Source organism: Ursus maritimus, unplaced genomic scaffold (genome assembly GCF_017311325.1).
Source record: "Ursus maritimus isolate PB19 unplaced genomic scaffold, ASM1731132v1 scaffold_7, whole genome shotgun sequence".
Lineage (NCBI taxonomy): Eukaryota > Metazoa > Chordata > Mammalia > Carnivora > Ursidae > Ursus > Ursus maritimus.
In genome coordinates, this window is record NW_024426885.1 from 64,289,562 (window position 1) to 64,303,246 (window position 13,685).

Sequence of the window (13,685 nt, forward strand, 5' to 3'; positions counted from 1 at the left end):
ACTATTAAGTATGTCAGTGTAGTAGGAGCAGAGAGGGAGAATGGTATGAATTGAGGTTGAAGAGGTGGACAGATGCTAAATCCTTTGGGATGTCCTAGGATACTTTAAGTATTTTGGTCTTTTTTTTTTTTTTAAGATTTTATTTATTTATTTGACAGAGACAGCCAGCGAGAGAGGGAACACAAGCAGGGGGAGTGGGAGAGGAAGAAGCAGGCTTCCAGTGGAGGAGCCTGATGTGGGGCTCGATCCCATAACACCGGGATCACGCCCTGAGCCGAAGGCAGATGCTTAACAACTGCGCTACCCAGGCGCCCCTAAGTATTTTGGTCTTTAAGTGCCATGTGCAAAGGGTAGTGACAGGTGGTTGTGTGGAAAATGGTTTAAGAGGGTAGAGGGGAAGTACGGAGATCATGGAGGCAGTCTAAAAGAAGATTATAGTGGTTTGGCTTGAGGTGATAGTGGTGGAGGTAGAGGGAAGAGGAGAGATGTAAAAGTTACTGGGGATAAGAAATTGAAGGACTTCATGATACAACGACTAAGGGAGAGGAAAGTGTCAGAACAACTCTGGCACTGGATAGAGGGGGAAATTTTTGACTGAGATCGGGAACACATTCATCTGCTAATTTAATTATAGATAATGAAATGTTGATATAAATAAAAAATCTTATACTAAAATATTGCTTCTTCACAAATTATTACATCTGTGGTTTGACACTATCCTTGGGCCACGAAAAATATCTTAATGCTTTGTTCATTTTGCTAGTTTGAATTCCAGTGCACCTCCCGAGGGAAGGCCACTGCAGGCTGACCCTATACATTGGCTCAGCACATGCTTTAGAGTCCCAGCAATGTGGGAACACCAAAAATTTTGGAAAAGATGCACTTTAATGGATTGTCCACAACTTTGCAGTCATCAAATCCAGGAAGAAGCTCTTCTAATATCAGTACACAACTAAGTTTTCTATTTCTCTGTTAGAAGTGCTTTTAATTTGAATTATTTCATGATGGCGATGGTAGTAGTGGCAGTGGTAGTGGTAATGATGTGACAGTCCTGGAAGTTGTGGTGGTGACAACAATGGTGATGGTTGTAATGGTGGTGATGACAGTGACAGTGGTGGTGACAATGGTGGTGGTGGTGGCAGTGTTGGTGGTGATGAAAGTAACAGTGGCAGTGACAGCAGTGGTGGTGGCAGATATCGTAGTGATCACAATGATGGTGGTGGTGATGATGGTGGTAGCAGTGATAACAGTGGCAGTGGCGGTGATGGTAGTGGTGGTGGCACTACAATAGTGGTCATGATGATGATGGTGGTAGTGACAACAACGGTGGTGATGATGACAGTGCTGTGGTGACAACAACAGTGGTGGTGGTGCTGGCACAGTGATGGTGGTAACAATGGTGGCAGCAGTAGTGGTTGTAGTGATGGTGGTGGTTGCAGTGGCAGTACAGTAGTGGTTGTGGTGATGGTGGTGGTGGTGGTGGTGACAACAATGGTGGTGATGACATTGACATTGGTGGTGGTCATGGTGACAATGACCATGGTGGTGCTGGTAGTGATGACAGTGCTGGTGGTGGTGATGACAGTGCTCGTGGGTGGTGGTGATGACAGTGGTGGTGATAATGACAGTGTGTGTGGTGATGACAGTGTGTGTGGTGGCGGTGGCGGTGATGACAGTGCTGGTGGTGGTGGTGGTGATGACAGTACTGGTGGTGGTGGTGATGTTCAGAGGCACGACACTCCCATCAGTGCTGAGAGCCATAATCAGGAGCACCATCTGCATTTCCTGTTGCCTGGACCACAGGGCAGGGCTGTGCTGGAGCTGGCAGAGTGCTCTGACAGGCCTACTCATAGCAGAGATGTGCTTGGTTCCTTTCCTCTTGTTATTTTGGGTGAAGGGAAGCAAGAGAATGGGAGGGAATGTTTCAGTGTGACCCAGCATTTATGTTTAGGCCAGTTTCCAGGCGGGATTGTAAACGGTTCAAGCAGTATCCTTAAAGATCTTTATAAAAAGGGAATTTGAGACACCTAGATACTGTTCCAGTTCTCTTTTCATTGGTAAACATCTCTAGTGAGAAGCTTTCATTTCTCCTTCCTCTTCTGCCATGACCTCTATTTTGTTCAATCCACTGGCCTTTTGTTTCTCTGCTTTCATTCTCATGATCTCCAGATGACTAAGATTTTCGAGCAGTGTGAGCTTGGGCAATGCACCTGCATGTCCTTTCTCCTTGCCTTGCTTTCTTGTTCTCTGTTATACTTAGCATCTGATACACCATAGACCACTGGTTTATTTCTTTAGGTTGTCTTCCCTCCTGTGAAAATTGTAAGTTCCATGAGGGCAGAGACTTTGTTTTATTCACTGTTTTATTCCAAAAACCTACAATAGTACCTGGCACATAGTTGGTGGTTTATAAATATTAATTTAATGAATAAATAAAGTTATATAACTGCCCTGTTTTCTGTTAAGTCAAATGGGTATAATAATGCTAATCTCATATATTTACTATTAGGATTAAATGAAATAATGTAAGTAGAGTACCCGGCGTAGTAAGGGCTGGTGAATTGTTAGATGGGCCTCGATATTCTTCTTTCTCATAACCTCTTTCTCTTTGTTATGTAGAATGATATTCCAGTTAGCTTCTTACCTCCTTAGTGATGGATCTGTACTCTTCTGTCCACTAACTGGCCAGTGGCCCCGAGTGAGGAAGTCTCAGGTTTAATCTTTTTCAGCTAGCTTATTCACAAGGCTTTGATCATTGTTAATAAAATACACCATGAATTATCATCATTTATAATTCTATGATGGTATTTTTCATATATGGTTCTAGAATCCCTGTGTTATTTTTAATACAGCTAGCAGTAGTATCGTGAATTATCCTATGAGGCAGCTGCTATTATCCTCACTTTACAGATGAGGAAACCAAGCCTTAGAGAGGTTGCTATCTTACCTGAGGGCACACACTCCTAGTAAGTGGTGGATCAAGAAGTCATTCTTAGATCTGATTCCTTCTGTTTCTTCATTTACCCATCCAAAGGCAGGCACTGAGCGTGTACCATAGGCCAGGTACCATGCTAGGCTCTGGCCGCACACAGGGAAAAAAAATCAGTGCAGAAGCTGTGACCACTGCACGTCACAGTTACCAGTACTGCAGCCCCTCTGCTGAACACACTGTAGAGTGCCAGTTCTAGGGGGAGCCCTGCTCAGGTATGTTTACTTCCCTATCTCAGCCTTGCTTCAAGAGGCAAATCTCTAAATCTAAACTCATAAATTGCCTTTCTTTCTGCCAACTGCTTGCTCTCCCCACCAAAGTACATATTTTTCTACCTCTATCAAACAAACCACCTGTCATCTTTCTAGTCACACAGCCTCAAAACTTTGGAATAGTTGTGATTATCCCATCTCTTTTATTTCATACTTCCAATACATACCCAAGACCTCTTGATTTTTTTCTTAAGATTTTATTTATTTACTTGACAGAGAGAGAAAGAGAGCATGACGTGGGGAGGGGCAGAGGGAGAAGGAGACGCAGACTCCCCACTGAGCAGGGAGCCCTACATGGGGTTCAGTCCCATGGGGTTCCATCCCAGGATCCAGAGATCATGACCGGAGCCGAAGGAAAACACTTAACCAGCTGAGCCACCCAGGCACCCCTACCTCTTGATTATTTTTATCCTTGAGAATATGTCTCTTGTTTCTACCTCCCCAGTTCCTTTCTACCATTCTAATATCAGCTTCTATGCCCTGATCCTTGACTTACGGAAATTAGCCTCAAGACTGGGTGTTCGTTTTATCCTCTGCTTCAGATTCCACTGAATTGTTAAGTCTCTTAAAGGCTTAGATTCTGCTTATTGATTATTATCTCCCCAACACTATACCAGGCGCATAGGAGACATTCAGATGGTAGTTAAATTTTTTTTAAAAGATTTTATTTATTTATTTGACAGAGAGAGAGACAGCTAGAGAGAGAGGGAACACAAGCAGGGGGAGTGGGAGAGGAAGAAGCAGGCTCCCAGCGGAGGAGCCTGATGTGGGGCTCGATCCCAGAACTCCAGGATCACGCCCTGAGCCGAAGGCAGACGCTTAACGACTGAGCCACCCAGGCGCCCCAGATGGTAGTTAAATTAAAGCAACTTTGATGCTTAGACCACAGTTCTTCAACTTGATCTGGAGGTTTATTTGGAGATAAGTACTTTTCCTAGAAGATCATGTGAGTATATTATAAGTAGGCAGTTCCCTGCATCTCAATAATATATATTTTTAGCAAAGTCTATTTCTGCTTTATTCCATTAATGTTTGCTACCTGTGTATTTATTTTACTGTCTGCTAGCACCAAAGCCCTAGAGACATTTATGGTTAAACTATAAACTGGTAAATATTTTTTCCATTAAAGTATACCACTCCTCCATTTTTCTGGTGCTACCATAACTCTATAGAAATAACATTTGAGAACCAGCATGTATTACAAAGAAATTATGAGCCATTCAAAATTTTAGGTGTTCCTGGATTGGACATGTTAACTCCTATGCGTAAAAGGGTTTCCGCCATTTGTGGGATAGAACAGTTTAGTATTGTCTGAAGCTCTGATATCAGTCAGGGAATTGATGGGGATAGAATGGGTGTGCCAGTGGTCTTCTTCCTCACTTTCTTTTCCCACTTCAGTGATCTCTCCCTGAGCTCATTGTTGGACCCTTAACCCTCTCACATACTCAGGAGAGACATGCTGGTTTGTGCAGGTGTAGTAGAAATCAGTGCATTCTAGACAATTTTGTTTACCATCTCTATTTTTCTCATTGGAAGTAAATTGTTTGCACAGTTAGCAGTGCCCTTAGACTGAACAAATTTTGCATTCTTAAGAATATCTTGAAGAAGTTATGCTGTGGCATTTCTAAATGTGCATAATGACTTAAATCATGAATCCTGTTGACCCTTCAGAGAACATATATACTTTCTTCAGGACTCAAATGGAAGCTGAATAATAACTGTAAATAATTATGTCCCCAAACAAATCTTTTTATAAATGACTTAATAATGACTAAATCTTTTATTAAGAAAGTAGGCATTTTTATAAGGATAATAACTATAATTTAATACACTTATTATATAATAGCATGCAAACTGCTGCAGAAAAACTTGAATGTTATATAATAGATACTATTAGATCATGACATTTGACAAATCATGATTTTGAACTCAGCATCTGCCTGTAGTAAACTTTTGCTTTTTTGTATTTAAATTTTAAAAATTAATTCAGAATAGATGTGCCGTATTTTAAGTCATTTTCTTTTATTAGAAACTATGTGGTGGCAAAACCCAGCCTCATCATGCTACCCAGAAATTATGATGTTTATTGTATTAGTTAAGAGATAAGATGAAATTTCCAAGTGCTGTCTTCAGTGAACAAATGCTATCTTTCTGTACTGACTGTATCAGATCACATATGCAAAATTGTTTTTGAATTAATGAAACAATATTAAATTTGTATTAGGTCCTGAGGATTCAGCAGTGTAGAAAATGGACATAATCACTAATTTTTTGGAGCTTACATTATAATGAGGAAATGCAAACAAACTGGTTTATTTCAGAAAGTGAAAAGTGCTGAGAAGAAAATGTAAGGACAGTGTGATAGGGAGTGTAGGGAGGGCTACTTCTGGTTAGGGACATCAGGAAGGCCTTGTCGGGAGGTAACACCCAGCTGCACTGATGCTTATATGCCGGAAGAGTCAGTTTTATGAAGATCTGGGGGAGAGCAGTCTGGGATAGTATTTAGGATGATTTGAACAGGGAACCAGCACTGTGTGTTCAAGAAACCACGAGAAGGCCAGAGAGGTTGGAGTGTAGGGGACAGGATGTGAATGTTGGCAAGTGGGGCCAGGCACGCTGGCAGAATTCAAGCACTGTAATGTGTTGCAGACTATTATAAGGAGTCTGGATTTTATTCTATGGGCAGTGGGACACACTGAAGGTTTTGAACAAGGGTACAGCCAGATCTGTAGCCGCCAGCTTCAAATGCGCATTGTTGGAAGAATTCTTTTAAATGGAAATAACTTTTCTTTGTATTTTACAGAATTGACCAGAGGGCTGCCATTTGGTCAAAGGATGCTTTTGAGACTTGTCAGGACTTAAATGAGGTAAGTGCCACCATTGTTGGTTGTATGAAATGAATTGGCCAATCATGAACCTTATTATTCTCTTTTCCTAGTATTTGGAATTCTTTCTGATTAAAACTTCAAGTGTTTTTGCTCTTAAGTGAACTTGTTTTCCCTGTAGCTCTTTGGGTAATGTTTTTCCTCACTCTGGAGCAAATATATTTAAAATATTATCCGAGAGATGGCTCACTACATCTTGGACCTAAACCAAGTGCAAGCAGTCGTTTCATTATTCTGTTTTCAACTTTGCTTCAGTATTGTGTAACCATGGCTGTGGCAGTTACATTTGTAACACTTTCTTTTAATTTTATTCTCTCTCTCTAATTGCTTTTGTAGTCTCAAATGTAATCATGCTGTTTATCCATGGAGTATGATATAGTTTGGTGTTTGCAATATGGTCTTCCTTGTATATTTTGACACATGAAGTCCTATTTTCCAATCCAGATGGTTTCTCACCAAACCAGACATCACTATGTTAATGTTTGTTCTAAATTTTCTTTGAAATAGATAATTTAATTCTCCTGTTGGAAATCAATATAACATAATTCTGATCCCTGTTGTTATGAATGCTTTGGCTTAAGACCTTGGTTTGAAGTACTGTCTAGTTCCCCTTGCCTTTGTTTTTGTTTTTTTTTAAAAAGATTTTATTTATTCAACAGAGATAGAGACAGCCAGCGAGAGAGGGAACACAAGCAGGGGGAGTGGGAGAGGAAGAAGCAGGCTCACAGCGGAGGAGCCTGATGTGGGGCTCGATCCCATAACGCCGGGATCACGCCCTGAGCCGAAGGCAGACGCTCAACCGCTGTGCCACCCAGGCGCCCCCCCTCGCCTTTGTTTTATAATAAAGGAGCAGTGGGTTCTCTATTGATTAGGATCATAGCAAAAGGAATGGAAAGACTTGATGCTCAGATGCTGGGAAGAAAGATGATGGACTTGAGGCAAATTGTTTATTTGTCATTTGAAGATTGATCTCTTCTCCCCCTCTAAGAAAAAGGCAGTAAATTAAATTTAGGGGATTTTCTTTTTCTTTTTTTACTTTAGAACTTGGAGAAATGAATAGCCAAAGGTAACCAGCTGCCTGATTAAATCAAGTTAAATAAATAACTAGAGTTATGGAAAATGACCTAAAGTTAACAACACAGAACACTGCTTGTTATTTATTTGTGCATAGAGAAGCCTTCAAATTCCCCAATCTAACTCATGGTAACAAGAGTGACAAAGAGTTTAAGAAAAAAAGAGGCAAGAGCCTGAATCAATGAACACATTGTGAACAAGCAAAATGCTAGCTATAAAGAGGCACTGATTTGTTTTGACATTAAGTGATGAGAAAAATGAGGTGATTGTAAGAGTCAGCTTGTGATAGGTTTCAAGTATTTGAGAGAAACTCAGATTTGTGAACTAGAAACCCATAAGAATGCTGAGGTTACCTGAGCATTCTGAAATCACAGATGCAAAAAGATCTATTTGAAAATCTGCTTTCCTGTATTTCTTTGCTATATTGTATTGGCAAATTTCATGAAATGTGCCAGTGTACTGCTCTGGGATTACATGGGTGCAAGAGCACTGAATGGAGACATGCATTCAAAGGAGCAGGCAATGCCCTGTTTTAAATGTGTGCTCTTCCATGATAAGGTAGTACTGCTAATCCAAGCTGGTTGATAAGAGTGAGTGTGTGCTCAATGTGTTTTGTTCCACTCAAGGGGTGAGCTGTGTGGGATGTGTGCTCCAATCCACATCCTTGCATTCAGTTTCTGTTGTGACCGAAATTTGGGGGCCAGGGGAAACCCTAGAAAAGCTTGAATGGGAGCAGTATGAGTTGGATCCAAGGCCATGCATGAGGATCAATGTCATTGATGAAGACATCCTGTAGAGTGGATGTATGTTTAACTGGGGTTTCTTAGCATTTCCCAAATGTAGGGAAAACCAAACTCTTTTATGGAAGAACCTCATCATAACATTTCTTTAGGCAAGAGTCCTATGGAACACAAGTGGTAAACACTGCTTTAATATTTTAATTGAAATATATATATAATATATATATTAGTGTATATATATATTATATATATTATATATATATATAGTGTATATATCCTAAATGTACAGCTGGATGAACTAGATTAAGAAACAACATTATCAGCATCCACGACACCCCTGCACAATTCTTTCCAGTCACTACTCTCCAATAAGGATAACTGTTCTTCAGACTAAAATAGATGTGTTTTGTCTATTATTGAGCTTTTCATAAATGCATTGTATGTACTTTTTTGTATCTGATTTCATTTACTCAGTATTATGCTTCTGAGATTCATACATATTTAGTATGTAGTTTTAGTTTTCTTCTCCTTGCTATAACCCATTGTATGTTTTTCCCCTAGTTTTTGACAATTATGATAAGTTGTTACTGTAACTCCTATTTGGTCTCTGTATAGCCGACTTCTTACAGGAGTATTCCTTCCATCTCTACATGGAAATGCAAGGTAGACTTTTTTGTTTTGTTAGCTGTCGTCGTTCCTCTTTGTTCCTTTCTTGTATTTATTTACCACTGCCCCCCTCTCTGCCATACACACACAGCCATCTAGTTCTCTAACATGAATCCACCAATTCCATATCTGCTTTCTTTCTTCACATCATTCGCAAGTCTAAAGTCAAAAGAGTTTCTTGAGTCTCATGAAAAGATGGTCCACAAGTATCTTCCAGACATTTCCATAGACCCTAATGCTGTATATATATATAATAAAAATTTTAAGATGCTATATATGTGCTTTATGTTTTCCTAAAATTTCATATCTGGTAATTTACTTCCACTTTTTGAACTTTTTAATTATACTTGCTCTGTCACAGATAGATGGGCCTCAGCTATAGTTTGGTTCCAGAGCTGGCACTTGACCCAAGGTCTCCTATAGTCAGTAAGGTGATACATGGTATGATGTATCTATGTGTAAGCATCTGTCTCTGGGTGTATTCCCCTACTTTCCCAGTGAACTTGCTACAAAGTTCAATATTTTTTTTTAAGTAGGCTCCACACCCAGCATGGAGCCCTCCCAGTGAACTGGAAAACTCACTCACTTATTATTTCCACTTGGCATGAGTACAGATTTGATACTGGCTAGTCTCACTTTTCTTAAGCCAGTCTCAAGCTACCAGTCTTTGACCTTGTGTCTTTTGATAGGACTTGCAACCCCATCCCATGAGTTTTAGTACCTCTGAAACTATGTTATAGGAGTTTGTTTCTGAAAAACGGAATGAGTTTTCCTGCTGCCATTGAGCTGAACTGTCAGATTTTTCCTCTGTAAGACATTGGGAGGTTTTATTTGTTGGGGTCTTCTGGATCATGATTGGAAAATATTCTAGACTAGAGATCTATCAATGTCTCATCCATCTTTTCTTGTTCCTTAAAGATTTATTTATTTATAAGAGAGAGAGAGTGGGGGTGTAGACTCCCCACTGAGCCTGACATGGGGCTCAATCCCAGGACCCTGAGATCATAACCTGAGCCAAAATCAAGAACCGGCCACTTAACCAACTGAGCCACCCAGGCGCCACAATCAGTGTCTCATCCATCTTTATCCTTGGTTTTAGTTATTCTTCCATATCCATATAATTGATAAGCACTCTTAATAGATCAAAAAGTTGAAGGGTAAAATGAGAACAGATATTGTTTTCTTTCTTCATATCCTAGTAAATCCTCTTCTTGGCTCCATTTCCAATTAAGAAAAATAACAGATGTATAAAGAAAACTAATGGGTCTTCTCTTCCTGAGAAAGCATGGCATATTGGGTCTTCAAACCATTCTTTTTCTATTAGAGAGTGCATATCAAAAACATTACAGCAACTTCTTTTAGTTTTTCAATTATATAATTGGGGCAGGAAGTTTTGAGTTGGGTTAATTCTAAGAGCCCTTTCAATTTTAACACTCATTGATTCTACCTGTCCCCCCACCTCCTTTTTTTCCATTTTCCCAGTGGTTGTAGAATTTAGTCACAGGTTCCTATCAAGGATGAACAAGGCAAACCATCCCAGAATTACTGAGGGGTAAGGTCTCCTCAAAGCCAATCACCTGAAGGCCTGGTTTGGGGAACGAATACTATATCTTCTCTGTTACTTTCTTCTCTTGAACACTTCTCTCACTATAGGTTGGCTTTCTTTAGTGATATATTTGTATTCCTTTGTCTTTAGTTTTTGCATATCTATTACTGCATTTATTTGTGGTTACCATTAGGTTTGTATATAACATCTTCTGTATATAGCAGTCTATATTAAGTTAACGGTCACTTAAGTTTGAACCCATTCTTTACTTCTTTCCCCCCCACGTTTTAGGTATATGGTGTCATACTTTACATCCTTTTAGTTTGTAAGTTTCTTGACTGATTTTTACAGATATACTTATTTTTACTGCTTTTGTGTTTCCTAGTTTTTTTACTCTTATTTATGGTCTTTCAACTCACAGAGTCCCCTTTCATATTTCTTGTAGGGCTGGTTTAGTGGTCATGAAGCTGTTTTAGCTTTTGATTGTCTGAGAAACTCTTTTTTCTCTCCTATTCTGCATGATAGCCTTGTTGGATAGAACTTTCTTGGCTGCAGATTTTTCCCATTCAGTACTTTGAATAGATCATGCCACTCTCTTCTGGTCTGTGGATTTTCTGCTAAAGTCCACTGATAGCCTTATGGGGTTCCCCTTGTATGTAACTATCTTCTTTTCTCTTGTCACTTTTAAAATTGTCTCTTTATCACTACTGTTTACCATTTTAATTACTATGTGTATTGGTGTGCACCCCCTTGGGTTGACTTGTTGGGGGCTCTCTGTGCTTGCTGGGTCTGGATATCTGTTTCTTTCCCCAAATTAGGGAGATTTTTAGCTATTATTTATTCAAGTAAAAATTCTGCTCCCTTTTATCTCTCTTTTTCTTCTGAGATCTCTATAATGTGAATGTTATCATGCTTGATAGAGTCACTTAGTTCCCTAAGTCTGTTCTCATTTTGCATAATTCTTTTTCTGTCACCTGTTCGGCTTGATTACTTTCCGTTACTCTGTCCTCCAGGTCACTAATTCATTCTTCTGTTTCCTCTTGCTACTTTATATTCCATCTAGTGCATTTTTAATTTCATTTATTGTGTTCTTCATCTCTCTCTCTCTCTTTTTTTTTTAATGTTTTCTATCTCTTTGTTAAAGATCTCACTGAGGTCCTCCACTCTTAAGTCCAGTGAGTATCTTTATGACCATTACTTTAAATTCTCTATCAGGCATATTACTTACCTCCATTTAGCTTAGATCTCTTGAGTGTTTTTGTCCTATTCTTTCATTTGGAACATATTCCTCTGTCCCCTCATTTTGTCTAACATTCAGTATCCTGGAAGTTTAAGGCAACCTGAGAAGGGCGGCCATAGTTAAGTAAAATTGGCTTTATATTTGAAGGGGCTGAGGAATTATGGGACCAAATATTAACATGTTTTCAGCCTGACATTGAAGTAACTGAATTTAGAAGGGGCCTCTGATATAGAGGAAGAAGCCAACCCAAATGAAAGTCACTGTGTCACGTACATCCAGGTCATGGAATGCCTTTTATAGGGGAGAAGAAATTGATCACTTGGCAGTGAATATCAAAAAGGTAATGCTAATTTAAACTTCCTACCCTATTGACCTCTTTCTAATTCTGTGAAGTGGAGAGTAGGCAAAGGAAATGGTTTCTGAAAGTGGAGAAAATTCTAGTCATATTATTTCAACTTTTCTAATGGAAGAATAATCACATTGGCTATCCCATTTTACCTGGTAACCAATAAAACCTAATATATCCGAAAAAGGCCAACACTCACAAGTTCTTTGATCCCATTTTGGACTCCTTTTATGAGTGCTTAGAAAAGGAGGATAATAGAATCATTTTAATCGAATAAATATTCTGAAGTGCAGTTCTATTCTGGAGATTCCATTAGGAGTCCTCTCTGAGTTTACAGAATAGAGTTGGAACACTTTAGGTGTTAATTGACCCTCTATGGCATTCTAGAGATGTATTCTATACCTATGGCTGCTTTGAAGTTTAGTTTTGACCTTATCAAAAATAGCTGGGACATTTCCAGGTTTGTTTGTGGTATTATGACTCTTAGTGATTGGTGCAAAACTAGAGGAAGAAAGGATGCCCAAAGTGTGGTTAGATTCGGTCTTGTGCTGTGCTACGTTCTGACTGAAGATCTACCATAAAGAAATTGTATGCTTAAGAATGCCATTGGAATTTTCAAGAAAGGTCTATGTTATAAGAAACAAGTGTAATAAATTATTCACATGCAGCAACTGTTCAACAATGACCTAATATCAATAATAAGAAGTTCTTATTTCATGACGGGGATATCTATTTTACTTAGGTAGCCATGAAAGAGATCATTTATCTACCTAAAATCAGTATGGAAAATTCATATTTCTTTTATATAACTAATGTTACCCCTTATTTGTTGAGTTATGCTAGTCAAAATAGCTCAACATTAAAGTCAATGAGGAATCCTTCAGTACTTTAATTTTATTAAAAATAGACCAATTTTCACATTTGTGGTGCCCCTTTTTGAGCCTATATGCACATGTCTATATGTGGGTTTCCATGTGAAAAATTTGATTGTCTTTTTATTACTACCCAAAGTTTAGTATATACATATTTTGGCCTCAAGTCATATCAGAACTCAAGGTGGTACCTATTCTTTCATTTGAAATCTTTTTCCCTCAAAATTGTCTTAATTTTAAGAAAATAATATAATAAGAGCCTTATTTGGGCCTTTGATACTCCTCAGTTAGCTAAATGGTATTATTTCTGAAGGAATAGTCAGCTGCATTTTTCTATTAAAATACAAACCCAGTCTATAGGGTTTATCTGTAGTTCAGAATTAATTGAAGATTTTTCTTGTTTTCTTTTTTTTTTTTTTTTTTAAGTGTCTGGGATTTTTCTCCTTGTGACTGAAATTCAATTCAACCTGGCTTTAATAATAACAAGATTTTATTTACTTACACAGTTGGAACTTTTAGGATCAGGATAGGCTCTGTGCATGGCTAGATCCAGGGATTAAAAAGTTGTCATGTAGATGCCATCTCTTTCTGTCTCTTAGCTCTGCTTTCCTGTATTGGCTTTATTTTTAGGTTGACTTCTCTCCGGGGACATTATTCTTATAGCTGGCAATTCCAGTATATATTAGTTTTCTATTACTGTGTAATAAAAGCTTAGTGGTTTTGAATGCCTATTTATTAGCTCGTAGTTATGTAGGTCATAAATCTGGGTGGATTCACTTGGGTTCTCTGCTCAAAGTCTCACAAAACTGAAATGAGACATCAGCTACAATAGGGTCTTATCTGGAGACTCTGGAGAAGTTTCTGTGTCCAAGCTCATTCAGGTTGTTGCCTGAATTTAGTTCCTTGGGGTTGTAAGACTGTGGTCCCCGTTCCCTTGCTGGTCTTCAGCCCCTGCTCTTTCTTTTGCTATGCTATCATGATTCTTTTCCTTGTTGCTCACTCTTTCATTTAATTCTCTTCACACTACTAGTTTCCTGCTCTCTCATGGAAGACTA

At 38.9% G+C, this 13,685-nt stretch overlaps 1 protein-coding gene across 7 annotated transcripts in view; it reads left to right on the forward strand.

The window, feature by feature from the left end:
• Positions 1 to 13,685, forward strand: part of FAM13C (family with sequence similarity 13 member C) — a 136,890-nt gene that overhangs the window by 64,142 nt on the left and 59,063 nt on the right. For all 7 annotated transcript variants that reach the window (XM_008695912.2, XM_040623818.1, XM_008695907.2 and 4 more), the window contains one exon: positions 6,065 to 6,128. In XM_008695912.2, coding sequence (XP_008694134.1) covers positions 6,065 to 6,128 — 64 coding nt within the window. The remainder of the gene's footprint in view (positions 1 to 6,064; positions 6,129 to 13,685) is intronic.